At 46.7% G+C, this 13,687-nt stretch overlaps 2 protein-coding genes across 6 annotated transcripts in view; one reads left to right on the forward strand and one right to left on the reverse strand.

Moving 5' to 3' along the window:
- LOC139172045 (uromodulin-like) overlaps positions 1–13,687 on the reverse strand; it is a 29,083-nt gene that overhangs the window by 6,463 nt on the left and 8,933 nt on the right. For all 5 annotated transcript variants that reach the window (XM_070760705.1, XM_070760707.1, XM_070760709.1 and 2 more), the window contains 2 exons: positions 11,681–11,838; positions 293–538 (listed from right to left, as the gene is read on the reverse strand). In XM_070760705.1, the coding sequence (XP_070616806.1) occupies positions 293–538; positions 11,681–11,838 (404 nt within the window). The remainder of the gene's footprint in view (positions 1–292; positions 539–11,680; positions 11,839–13,687) is intronic.
- Positions 1–13,687, forward strand: part of DRC7 (dynein regulatory complex subunit 7) — a 95,121-nt gene that overhangs the window by 3,896 nt on the left and 77,538 nt on the right. The window lies entirely within an intron of this gene.

Here is a 13,687-nt window from a genome sequence, read left to right on the forward strand (position 1 = left end):
CTGGTCTCCTTTGTTTTGCTTCTCACCCAAGAAGCTTTGGATAATGGGGAAACTTCTTGAATGAGAAGAGAAAGTCTTCAAAGAAAAACAATAAAGTCCAGTTGACTCTTGAAAAAGAAACACCTTTGTGACAATCATGACTTGGTATAAGGGAGAATCTTCATAAACAGGACAAAAGACAACTGGAGAGACTACAGGTAGTCTTCGACTTATAACTTGTTCAAGGGCCAATCACCCCGGGGACACCCTACAGGGGACCCACCCTACAGGGGATTCCAGTCTTGCCTCTTACCCCTTCATGATGAGGTAGTGCTTGGTGCTGTCGTCGGGGTCATTCGTTGGGGTGCCCCAACAGTCCTCCACACTTAGGAAGAAGTACTTCACCTGGTCTTGCCCTTCTATCTGCAGGAGGACATAAACGGTGTCCGACATGAGGAGTGGCAGCGACTGCAGGCTGTAAGGCTTCTTGAAGTTGGCACTCTCGTAGAGGCCCATGGTTACGGTGAAGTCCCCTTCTTTGACTGAAAATTGCACAACCCTAGGAAAGAGAGAGATCGCACTGTCAACCTGTCTGCCTGAAAGGTGTATCTGAGTGAAGAGGGGATGAGTTTCGAAGCCCTGCTGACGAGGAATTCTGGGAGTTGAAGTCCACAAGTCCTAAAGTTGCACAATATGGAGACCTCTTGGGCTAAGGCATTGCTCTCCTAAATAATCCATGTGAAGTCAATGGCACCTTTTCAGTTTGAAGCTCAGCTACAAGGGTTATCCATAATGTGAGGTTACAAGGTATGTAGCTCTCACGGGGAATGTTTGTGGGGGAAGTAGGTGTTACTATCACATAGCAGGAAGCCAGCGGAAGAGAACGAGCAGTGCCAGGGGTCAGTAGATCGTCGACTGGCATTGTGGGGAAGGTTGGAGAGGAGCGCCAGGGGTCAGTAGATCGTCGACTGGCATTGTGGGGAAGGTTGGAGAGGAGCGCCCTCATTCCATTTCCCTCCAAGTGCAAAGTGCATGCTGTAATATGCTACCTGAATGCTAAAGGCACGAACGCTGCTGCTATGGGTGCCCAAGATGCTGACTGATGCACACAAAATTGACAGAGTCAGTGCCGCCCAAGAATTTCTTGACCGTTTCGAGATTGAAGGCGAGGCTTTTCTCAACTGTATAGTGACAGGGGATGAAACTTGGGCTTATCACCCTACTCCAGAGAGCAAACGTCAATCAATGCAGTGGCGCCATGCCCATTCTCTTTCAGCCCAAAAATTCAAAATTCAGCAATCGGCGAGAAAAATCTTGGGCACCCATCGCAGCAGCATTCCTGCCCTTAGCATTTAGGGAGCGCATGACAGCGCGCACTTCACACTTGGAGGAAAACAGAATGAGGACGCTCATCTCTAACATTCACCACAACACCAGTCAATGATCTACTGACCACTGGCACCACTCGTTCTCTCAACAATGTGCCTACCATCCCTGTCTTACTGTCCTATTGGCCAAATTTATCTGTACCTATTTGCTTTTGTTTATGTTTATTACCAACACCTGCTATCTTTTACATATTTTGAAAAACAAACAAACTTATAAATCTCAATAATAAACAAACAAATTTTACAGTATCCTTCCCGTGGAGTGGGAAGGGAATGGAGATTTTACAGTATCCTTCCCCTGCCACATCCATCAAGCCACACCCACAGAACAAGTAGTAATTTAAAAAAAATCATATTACTGGTTCAGATGGATTGGTCCTCAGCTGGCTGAGGTATTCTCAGAGTTGAAGTACATAAATCTTAAAGTTGCCAAGGTTGAAGACTGCTGCTCTAGAAGATTATATTTCTCTAAGAATAGAGAAAGATTATACACAATAATATATTCTGCCTACAATACAGCATGTTTCCCCATCTTGGCAACTTTAAGAGATGTAGCCTTCAACAGAGTCTGAAAGGAGTTGGATGGCTTACACATCTCAATAATAAATAAATAAAGCCAGCATGCAGTGTTCCTGTCGAGGGCAGGCAAAGAAATTTTGGCTTAGAACTTTGGCAGTCAAGGCGACAAACGTATCCAACACCCTTCACCAACTTAACCCATAAACATCCTAGCTTGGAAGAGAGGAGTTAAGGCCGAGCATAATTCTTATTATTTCTCTAGGCTAGGCACTAGATTGGTAAATTCTTCTATAGATTACAAAAGTTATTCTTGGAATAAGATTTCATCCTGCAAATATTGTTGGTTAGAACCTTTGACTAGGCAAAAAAACCCACTCCATGCCAAAGGTGATCTTCAGGTCTTGGAGGTTGCTTACCCTATCTGTTGCTTCTGGCCCTTGGAGATATGGGACCTGTTGATATATCTATAAATAATAAACCTATTGGCAATTGTTTTATGCCAAGACATACTGTTTGGGGGAGTGGGTGTAAGCCTGTTTTCCAAGGCACCAGAAGGCCAGATAAGGAATAACAGATGGAAGCTGACCAAGCAAAGATTCAACCTGGAAATAAGGAGGGACTTTCTGATGGTGAGAGCGATCAACCAGTGGAACACCTTTCCTGTGGAGGTTGTGAGAGAGCTCCAACACTTGAGACTTTCAAGGGGGGACTGGACGGATATTTGTCCGAAATGGTGTAGGGACTCCTACTAAAATGATCTTCAACAGTGATGGCGAACCTTTTTTTCCTTGGGTGCCAAAAGAATGTGCACACACGCTATCACACATGCATGAGTGCCCACACCCATAATCCAATGCCTGGGGAGGATGAAAACAGATTCCCCCACCCCCTGGAGGCCCTCTGGAAGCCAGAAACGGCCTGTTTCCCAACTTTTGAAGTTATTTGGGGGAAAGATCTAAAGCAACATGAGAAAATATTATTTTACTGAAACAGTAGTAGATCCTTGGAACAAACTTCTAGCAGATGTGGTTGATAAATCTACAGTAACTCAATTTAAACATACCTGGGATAAACATATAGAAACATAGAAGACTGATGGCAGAAAAAGACCTCATGGTCCATCTAGTCTGCCCTTATACTATTTCCTGTATTTCATCTTACAATGGATATATGTTTATCCCAAGCATGTTTAAATTCGGTTACTGTGGATTTACCAACCACGTCTGCTGGAAGTTTGTTCCAAGGATCTACTACTCTTTCAGTGAAATAATATTTTCTCACGTTACTTTTGATCTTTCCCCCAACTAACTTCAGATTGTGTCCCCTTGTTCTTGTGTTCACTTTCCTATTAAAAACACTTCCCTCCTGAACCTTATTTAACCCTTTAACATATTTAAATGTTTCGATCATGTCCCCCCTTTTCCTTCTGTCCTCCAGACTATACAGATTGAGTTCATTAAGTCTTTCCTGATACGTTTTATGCTTAAGACCTTCCACCATTCTTGTAGCCCGTCTTTGGACCGGTTCAATTTTGTCAATATCTTTTTGTAGGTGAGGTCTCCAGAACTGAACACAGTATTCCAAATGTGGTCTCACCAGCGCTCTATATAAGGGGATCACAATCTCCCTCTTCCTGCTTGTTATACCTCTATCTATGCATGCAAACATCGTACTTGCTTTTCCTACTGCCCGACCACACTGCTCACCCATTTTGAGACTGTCAGAAATCACTATCCCTAAATCCTTCTCTTCTGAAGTTTTTGCTAACACAGAACTGCCAATACAATACTCCGATTGAGGATTCCTTTTCCCCAAGTGCATTATTTTACATTTGGAAACATTAAATTGTAGTTTTCATTGCTTTGACCATTTATCTAGTCAAGCTAAATCATTTACCATATTACAGACCCCTCCAGGAATATCAACCCTATTGCCCACTTTAGAGTCATCGGCAAATAGGCAAACCTTCCCTACCAAACCTTCCCCTATGTCATTCACAAACATATTAAAAAGAATAGGACCCAGAACAGACCCTTAAGGCTTCTGAATACACAAGTTTTTATAGGCTATTTCTTTTAAGCTTCTAATTGGTTACAAAAACGCTCATCTAAAGCTTTTAATAGGTTACTAACTTTTACTTAAAGCTCCTATCGGAGGCTGAATTGCTAGCCAATCACACTGTTTGTGTCTATCATGAGCGTGCTAAGGAATTTTTATTGCTCCTTGTCTGTCCAAAGTTCATGGCTAACTTATGAGTCACTTTTTCCAAGCAAATTTTCACTAGGCTTGTCCAGATAACTGTTTCTGCATTATCCTAAGCATAGCTGTTAGCCGCCCCAAGTCTCCGGAGAGGGGCGGCATACAAATCCAAACAAACAAATAAATAAATAAATAAATAAATAAATAAATAAATAAATAAATGGCTAATTTACTTTGTGTGGCTTTTATTTGGCTTACATAATCCCTACACCGCTTGTAACCTGTCTCTGCTCAGAATACTCGCCATTAACAATAACTCTCTGATGTCTATGCTTCAGCCAGCTTGAAATCCACTGAACTATCCAGGGATTAAGTCCAATCTTCACTAATTTATCTATCAGCTCTTTATGTGGAACCGTATCAAAGGCTTTGTTGAAGTCCAGATAGGCAATATCCATGGCATATATTGTTATGTTTGCAAGTTGCTAGAATAAAGGTGATCGCTGATTGGAGCAAGGCGACCAATATGAAGCCTGCTAGCGCAACCAATGGGAAGCCTGGGCGTGACCATTAAGGAGCCTCCGGGCTCAACCAATAGGAAGCTCCAGTGCGAAGTCTTGAAACATTGTCACGAATCCCTGTGCTAGTAACAATGTATATAAGGTGCGGTTTTGGCCGCTTGTTTTTTAAGTCGCTACCTGCCTGCGAGCTAGTCACTTTAGATGTTCCTGATTATTAAATAAAGAGCTGTTATCCTCTTCATCGGCCTCTAGCCTCTGATTTAACAGTGGCGACGAGGGGTTCGAGCCTTCGCATTACAGAGATGGCTTCAGCAATGTCGCACGCATTGCCCTTCTTCAACCCCGATGAAGATACGTGGATGGCATATATGTCCAAATTTCGCATCTTCCTCCAAGCAAGCAACCTAGACGATGCATCGGAGAACAGAAAATGAGCTATATTCCTCCATTACTGCGGTCCAGTGATCTACAACCTAGCTACTACGCTCGCAGATGAAGAATCCATCGAGAGCATCTCCTGGATGGCTCTGCAGGAAAAGCTCGCGAACCACTTCCAGCCAACGACTCCTGCTCGCATCAGCCGAAACAAATTCTCCCAGTTGAAGCAGGCTGAAGGCGAGTCAATCAATGACTTTGTCACCCGACTATGGGCCTTACTTGCAAAATGCAAATACAAAGACCCAGAAGAACAGCTAATTGACCGTCTCATCTTCGGCATGAGCAATTTGAATCTTCAGAAAAAATACCTCATCGATGAGAACGCCTCCTTACAAGACATCATAAAAGCTGTCAAAGCCGCGGAAGTCTCCGACGCATCTGTTGCCAAACTCAAGCGATCAGAACCAACAGTAAACAAGGTAGCCGAAAACAACCCTACAACCACCGAAGACACCGCTGCACAACCTCCCGACCCAGCGACAGAGGAGGACTACTGTCTTCAGATTCGCCGCCCACCACAATACAACAACCCAAGGCGACCTTTTCCTCCATGCTTCGGTTGCAACAGCTCACACGCCCGATCCAGATGCCCATTCAAGGATGCCCTCTGCCGTCGTTGCCATAGAAAGGGGCACATCACCAAGGTTTGCTGAGCACCTTCGCCAGGGGATTTTGCCCAACCCTGGCAGCACCAACCAACCGCGTCCGGAAATTTCAACGCTCCCTATAACCGCGGGAACTTCAAACAGACCACCGGTTTCCGCCCAGGATTCTGCAAAGGTAATTCCCCATTCCCCATTAACTATAACTCTTCACCAACGCAGGGGAAACTTTTTACCTCACTTTTGATTAACAATCGACCCTGCAAAATGGAAATTGATACGGGATCGTGTCATTCCATAATGCCATGGCATAAATTTCACCTATACTTGCCACACATGCAAAAGGAACAATTAATTCCTTGGACTTCTGGACTTTCAGATTTTCAGGGAAATGCTATTCCTGTGTTGGGGTCTATCAATGTACCTGTATGTTGTGAAGGGTTTAAGGCAGAGGTCCCCAACCGCCGGTCCGCGGACCGGGACCGGGCCGTTGGAGCTTTTCAGCCGGTCCGCGGCGCCAGGGCCCCCTCGGCCTTTCCGCATCACCAGCGGCGCTCCCCCCGCCAGCCAGCCAAGCCCCGCGCCCGCCGGAACCGGCTCCTCGCTCTCCCCCCGCCGCCCGCCGCGTTTGCAGGAGGTGGGGAGGGTTGGGCGGCCCGCCAAGGCCAGGAGGGACGCCGCTGCCCCCCCCCCTCCTTCCCTCTCTCCGCCCGCCGCTGCGCCTCCTTGACAACGAGAGGAAATGCCGGCAAAGGCTTTCCTCAGCGGAGGCCGGCGAAGGTGATATTGAATGTCGGGGGAGAACGGGTATTTGCACGCGCTCCCTATCTCCCTGCTAGCCCACTCGGAATATTCAAAATAAGAAAAACCTTTGCCGGCGAAGGCTTTTCTTATTTTGAATATTCCGAGTGGGCTAGCAGGGGGATAGGGAGCGCTTGCAGCCGCCCGTTCTCCCCCGACATTCAATATCACCTTCGCCGGCCCCGCCTCTCCTCCAAACCCCCTTGCTGAGAGCCCGGGGCGAAAGTGCTCTCGCAAAGGTGAGGCGGGCAGGGCGTGCGCGCGTCATCGCTGAGAAGAATGGAGAGAGAACGAGAGTGAGTGAGAGCAACAGACAGCAAGATAGAGAGAAAGTGAGAAAGAGAGAGTGAGAAAGGGGGGGGGAGAGAAAGAGATAGCAAGAGAGAGAACAAGAGAGAGAAAGAGCGTGAGAAAGAAAACAAGAAAGAGTGAGAGAGAGAGAAAGCAAAAGAGACAGAAAGAAAACAAGAGAGAGAAAGTGAGAAGAAGAGAGAGAAAGAGGGGGAGAGAGAGAGAAAGAGAGGGGGGAGAGAGAGAAAGAGAGGGAGAGGGAGAAAGAGAGAGGGAGAGGGGGGAGAGATAGCAAGAGAGGGAGAGAGGGAAAGGGGGAGAGAGGGGGAGAGAAAGAGAGAGGGAGAGAGAGAGGAGATAAAGGAAGAGGAGAGAGAGAAAGGAAGAGAAAGAAAGAAAGAGGGATAGAAAGAGAGAGAGAGTGAGAGATGCTCAGTGAGCCTTTCTTTGAAGTTGCCTTTCTTTCTTTGTCTTTCTTGCTTTCTTTCTTGCTCTTTTTCTTTCTCTCTTTTACCTTCCCTTCCTCTATTTCTTCTTTTCTTTCTCCTTCCTACCTTCTTCCCTTACTCTCCCCTTTCATAAGTTTCCTTGCTTCCTTCCTCTGTTCCTGTCCCTTCCCCCTTTCTTTCTTTCTTTCTTTCTTTCTTTCCTTCCTTTCCTCCCTCCATTTCTTGCTTTCCTTTTCCTTCCTCCCTTCCTTCCTCCCTCATTCCCTTCTTTCACTCCTTCCTCTCTTACTCTCCCCTTTCACACCTTTCCTTGCTTCCTTTGCACCCTTCTTTTGTTCCTGTCCCTTCCCTCTTTCCTTCCTTCCTTCCCACCCTCCGTCCATTCATTCACCCATTCCTCTCTTGATCGCCCCTTTTACGGCGCCGCTGACAGCTAGCTCTCTTCCCCCCCCCCCCTCACCGGGCCATGGAAAACTGGTCTAGCTTAAAGCCGGTCCCTGGTGCAAAAAAGGTTGGGGACCTCTGGTTTAAGGGAATGTTGCCACTAATTGTTGTAGATGGGCCTAAACATACTTTGTTGGGATTAGATTGGTTCCAGCCGCTTGGTATGGGCATTACGGGAATTCACTCCATTGCCAACTCGAATTTACCCCCGATGGATATAATGAGGGAATTTGCTGATGTATTTGAACCAGGACTGGGCACATACAGGGGCACCCCAATCTCATTTAACCTTGACCCCACAGTGGCCCCAATTTGTTTCAAACCCCGGAGGGTACCCTTACCACTGCTTCCAAAAGTCGACCAACAATTAGACAAATTAATTGCCCAAGGAATCCTAGTACCGGTTGATCACGCTAAATGGGAGACCCCAATTGTCCTTCCTTTAAAACCAGACGGCTCAGTTCGAATATGTGCTGACTACAAAGCAACAATTAACAGAGCTTTGCAGCACAATGCCTAGCCAGTACCAGTAGTGCAACATCTATTGCACACATTAGGAAATGGCTCCATTTTCACCAAAATCGATTTAGCCCAGGCATGCCAGCAATTACCTGTCTCAGAGGAAACAGCGGAAATTCAAAAAATAGTAACGCACCGGGGGGCGTTTAAATGCACCTGATTACAATTCGGAGATGCAATTGCCCCAGGCATCTTCCAAAGCCGAATGGAGCGCCTATTAAATAAAATCCCCAGGGTGGTGCCATATTTCGACGACGCGCTGATCTCTGCAACATCAGCTCCCCAATTATGGGAAAGAATCCGACAAGTACTAACAAAATTCCAGGAAATGGGTCTCCGCATAAAACCAGATAAATGCTCGTGGGCAGTCCCCAGTGTTGAATTTCTAGGGTTCTCTATAGACAAGGAAGGCATCCATCCAACAGAAGAAAAAGTACTAGCAATAAAAAATGCCCCTGTCCTGACAAACAAGGCTGAGTTACAATCATTTTTGGGCTTACTAAACTTTTATTCCATATTTCTCAAACAGAAAGCCACGGTAGTGGAGCCTCTCCATCGTCTACTTAAACAAGGCACAGTCTGGACATGGGGACCCACCGAACACAACGCCTTCCAAGCAATTAAAAAATTACTATCATCAGACAGTGTTCTTGTACAGTATAATATTACCATGCCTGTAACCTTAACATGCGACGCCTCCCCCTTCGGGATAGGAGCCGTCCTCAGTCATACATTTCCAGACGGCACCGATGCTCCCATTGCATTTTATTCAAAAACCCTGGCTCCGGCAGAAAGGAATTACTCTCAATTAGACAAAGAGGCGCTAGCATTGGTTGCAGGTGTTAAAAAATTTCATGGATATTTGTTCAGTCGCTCATTTACCTTAATTACGGTCCATAAATCCCTATTGGGAATTTTAGCGGGGGATAGACCCCCACTTTCCTCTCCCCAAGGATGACCCATTGGACAATATTCTTAGCGGCTTACAATTATGTCCTCAAGCACAGGGGAGGGAAGGAAATTGGCCATGCGGATGCCCTGAGCAGATGCCCCCAGGCAGACTTGGTAAAGGACCCAGCCCCAGCCTCAGATGTGTTACTAATTGAAATGCAGGAAAACCCGATAATATCCACAGACCAAATAGCCAGAGAAACAAATATAGACCCCGTGTTATCCCGAGTCAAACAATGGGTTCTAAGGGAGTGGCCAAAAGAAATACCAAAAGAAACTTGTCAAGCATTTAAAAGTAGACAAATGGAATTAAGTATGTTAAGGGATTGCATATTGTGGGGTGACCGAGTAATAGTTCCGAAGCAACTACAAAAGAAAGCATTAAAATTGCTGCATCAGGGTCACCCAGGCATGGTGAGAATGAAAAGCCTGGCTAGGAGCCATTTATAGTGGCCAGGTTTGGATCAGGACATAGAAACATGGGTGGCAACTTGTAATCCGTGCCAACAAACTCGCCCAAACCCGCCCAAGACTAAGCCAATGGAGTGGGAAACTCCAAAGGTACCGTGGTCTCGCATTCATATAGACTTTGCAGGCCCATTAGCGGGCCAATCGTTCCTAATCATAGTGGACGCCTACTCAAAATGGCTGGAGGTTGTTCTAATGACCTCAACTACAACGGCAGCTACAATAAAGGCACTCCGCAAAATTTTCGCAACACACGGATTACCTGAAGTCCTGGTCTCCGACGACGGCCCACAACTGACATCCAGACAAATGGAAGTTTTCCTAGCCGAACGGGGGATCTGCCATGCATTAACTTCACCCCATTTCGTGGCTACTAACGGCCGGGTTGAATGCATGGTGAGGTTCACTAAAGAAGCCCTTCACCGATCGACACCCGGAGACTGGCAACAGCAGCTGGACGAGTTCCTGATGGCCCAACACATTACACCTTCGGCCAGCACCAGGAAAAGTCCAACGGAGCTTCTCATGGGAAGAAAACTGGACAGACTTCACCCGGAATACACCAAAGAAAGAGACAAACCAACGGGGGAGCCTGAAAGGACTTTTAAAGCGGGCGACCCAGTGTATGCCAAAGACTTTGACTCCAACCTCCAATGGAGGGAGGGGACCATAGAACATAGAACCGGTCCCAAATCCTATACAATCCTCCTTCACAATGGGAGGATTTGGCGAAGACACGTCAACCAAATAAGAAAATGACATCCCACAGAATTACCCCAAAATAACAATGACATTCTCCCCACAGATCACACCACAAGAAACCAGCAAGAACAACCGTTCTACTCACCGCAACATCTTCAGGCATCCAGCGATGGCTGTCCTGGAACCCTGGCGGCTGGCGTTGGTATGGCTGCATCGACGTCCATAGGCCAAGGCAACCTTTACCCGGACGGAGCTGCACAGGAGCCAGCCGACCAGGAGGACAACTCCCAACAAACTGAACTGCGCAGGTCTGGGCGAGCAACCAAGCCACCAATCAGGTTAAAGGATTACGTAACCTACCTAAATGACTGACAGTCATTTCGACCTATGGGGGGAGGGGTGTTATGTTTGCAAGTTGCTAAAATAAAGGTGATCGCTGATTGGAGCAGGGTGACCAATAAGAAGCCTGTTAGCACAACCAATGGGAAGCCTGGGCGCGACCAATAAGGAGCCTCCGGGCTCAACCAATAGGAAGCTCCAGCGCGAAGTCTTGAAACATTGTCACCAATCCCTGCGCTAGTAACAATGTATATAAGGTGCGGTTTTGGCCGCTTGTTTTTTAAGTCGCTACCTGCCTGCGAGCTGGTCACTTTAGATGTTCCTGATTATTAAATAAAGAGCTGTTATCCTCTTCATTGGCCTCTAGCCTCTGATTTAACATATATCCATCCCAAGATAAAATACAGAAAATAGTATAAGGGCAGACTAGATGGATCATGAGGTCTTTTTCTGCCATCAGTCTTCTATGTTTCTATGCTTCTTGTGGGCCCAGTAGGCCTGTGTTTCACCCTCCCCGGGCTCAAAAGATTCCATGGAGCTGGGGGAGGGTAAAACCCCACTCCCCATCCCCCCGGAGGTTCTCTGGAAGCCAAAAACACCCTCCCAGAGCCTCCATGGGAGCCACAAATCAGCTGGCTGGCACACATGCATGTTGGAGCTGAGCTTGGGCAATGGCTTGCATGCCAGCAGGTATGGCTCCGTGTGCCACTTGTGCCACCCCTGTCATAGGCTTGCCATCACTGACCTACAAGGTCCCTTCCAAGTCTAATAATAATCTGTAATCTGTTTAGTACCTTGGAGTTTAAGATAGGGATCCTTTCTAGCTGAACCTGTTGGAGATGGGATCTAACATGACATTGATCTGTAGACCATAGTCAAGCCAAGCACTTTAATCATGGTTGTCTCAAAATAACGTACAACGGGTGCCAAAGCCCACTGCTTCCTCCATTGAAATGCAGGCTTGCCAGTTTACAGACTGGCCTAAAACTAGCATAGCCATCCTAGTTATCCAGGACAACAGAGAGAGGTAGCTAAAGGGAATGTTTAGAATAACCCAAGCCACAACGTACCTGTCCATAGCCTTGAGTGAGTATTGCAAGCTGACGACACGCTTGTAGGCATAGATGCAGGAGAAATGTATCATAATCACATTACTCCTGGTAATCACACCACTATCTTCCCGGTCTGACATAATCATATTGGTGTAAAACACGTGAGACCTGTTGACCTACAAAAAGAACCAGAAACTACATTAAGGGCTAAAATCAGAACTGTGCGTGAAGACTTTAGTAATCCAATACCCAAAGTGGCCATTTCTAAATTGGATGAGCTCTTATGAGTACCACCAAGGGGCTTAAGATCAGTCCTCGCATTTATGATAATTGCAAGTTTCTCACAATTTGGGAGCAGTTATTTAAAACAAAGGCAGCATTCAAGGGTGCTCTAACTCTCCAAACATGACAAACCCTCTCTATTTCAGTCAATGATTCCTTTATTAGGAGTGCTAGCAGCCCCTGCAAAAAGCTTCACTCTCACTGCAGGCTAACAAATCCATCCATCCGGAAGAGGAGTAGTTGTCTGTCACATTTATTCATCTCTGCCCCCTGCCTTTGATCCCAAAACTAGGGTGGGGCTTCATTAGCAGCAGTGGCTCTTCCTTCCCAAGGACCGGCCCATAGGTTTCCTCTGCTCTCCTCCCCTCTGCCTTCCGTGCATCCGTGCATCAGGCACTGGCCCCAGCCATCCCTCCTCTTCATCGTCAGCCACCTCCAGACCTGGGGGCTCTTGACTCTCCATCCGAGGACTGACGGCCAGCCCAGGCTCTGCCTCTGTCACTCTCTCGGCCAGCTCCATTCCCTCTTCCCCCTCGGAGGTCACAGGTTGCCTTGATGCTGACCCTGACTCCCGCCCCACTGCCTCTTCCTCTGATTCGGCTGCTGGAGGGGCTGGTTGGTCAACAGGCCACAAGAAAAGGTCACCTGAGTGCTGATTGTGACCTTGCCAGCCGGCCTCCACCAAACAAAGTCAATTGGAGAAGCCCGATTTGCTTAATGACAAAAAAAAAGGATATAACATTGAACCTGGTCACATAATGACTTGTTTAATGAAAGTAGTTGTGGTTGTAAGACCTACATGTGCACCATTCATTTGGTGGCTGTTTGAAGTTATACTCGCACTGAATAAAGTGACTTATAATGACCATTGCAAGCCTCCCTGTGGCCACATAATCAAAATAAAGAAGATTGGCAACCGGCATGTATTCATGAGGGCTGCAGTGCCCCAGGGTCACAGGATCACTTTTTTGCCACCTTTTTGCGACTGACCTCTGCCTAGGTACACCCACATCACTCCATCACTCCGCGAGCTGCATTGGCTTTCAATTGGTCTCTGAATGCAATTTAAGGTGTTGGTCATCACCTATAAAGTGCTGCATGGCTTAGGACCAGGTCATTTACAAGACCGTTTTCTGCCTCATAGTCCCCAGCGGCCAATCAGACTCCACAGGGTTGTCCTTCTCCAGATCCCTTCATCCAGATAGTGTCGGCGGGTGGGACTGCAGGGGAGGGTCTTCTCTGTGGCTGCTCCAGCCTTATGGAACCAACTATCCCCAGAGATTCGCACCCCCCCCCCCCCCACCTTCCTAGGCTTCTGGAAGGCCTTAAAAACACGGCTTTGCCAGCTGGCCTGGGGCCATTGGGCCATAGTATCCTGCTCTGGCCTAGAATGGAGGAATATTTCATACAGGGTTTAATTATAATTTATTGTTTTATCTAAGTACGTTGCCCTGAGTCTATCAAGAAAGAGTGGCTTATAAATCTAATAAAATAATATAATAATAATTAATAATAATTTATTAGATTTGTATGCCGTCCCTCTCCGAAGACTTGTGGCAGCTTACAATAACAATACAGTACAAATCTAATGATTAAAACTATAGTTAAAACCCACTATCATTAAATGACAATCAATACTACACAATCATACCCATACCCATACCCATACCCAAGTCTTACTAGTCAGAAGGGGGTGCATTAATTCCCCCATGCCTGGTGACATAAATGGGTCTTCAAAATCTT

Source organism: Erythrolamprus reginae, chromosome 9 (genome assembly GCF_031021105.1).
Source record: "Erythrolamprus reginae isolate rEryReg1 chromosome 9, rEryReg1.hap1, whole genome shotgun sequence".
NCBI lineage: Eukaryota > Metazoa > Chordata > Lepidosauria > Squamata > Dipsadidae > Erythrolamprus > Erythrolamprus reginae.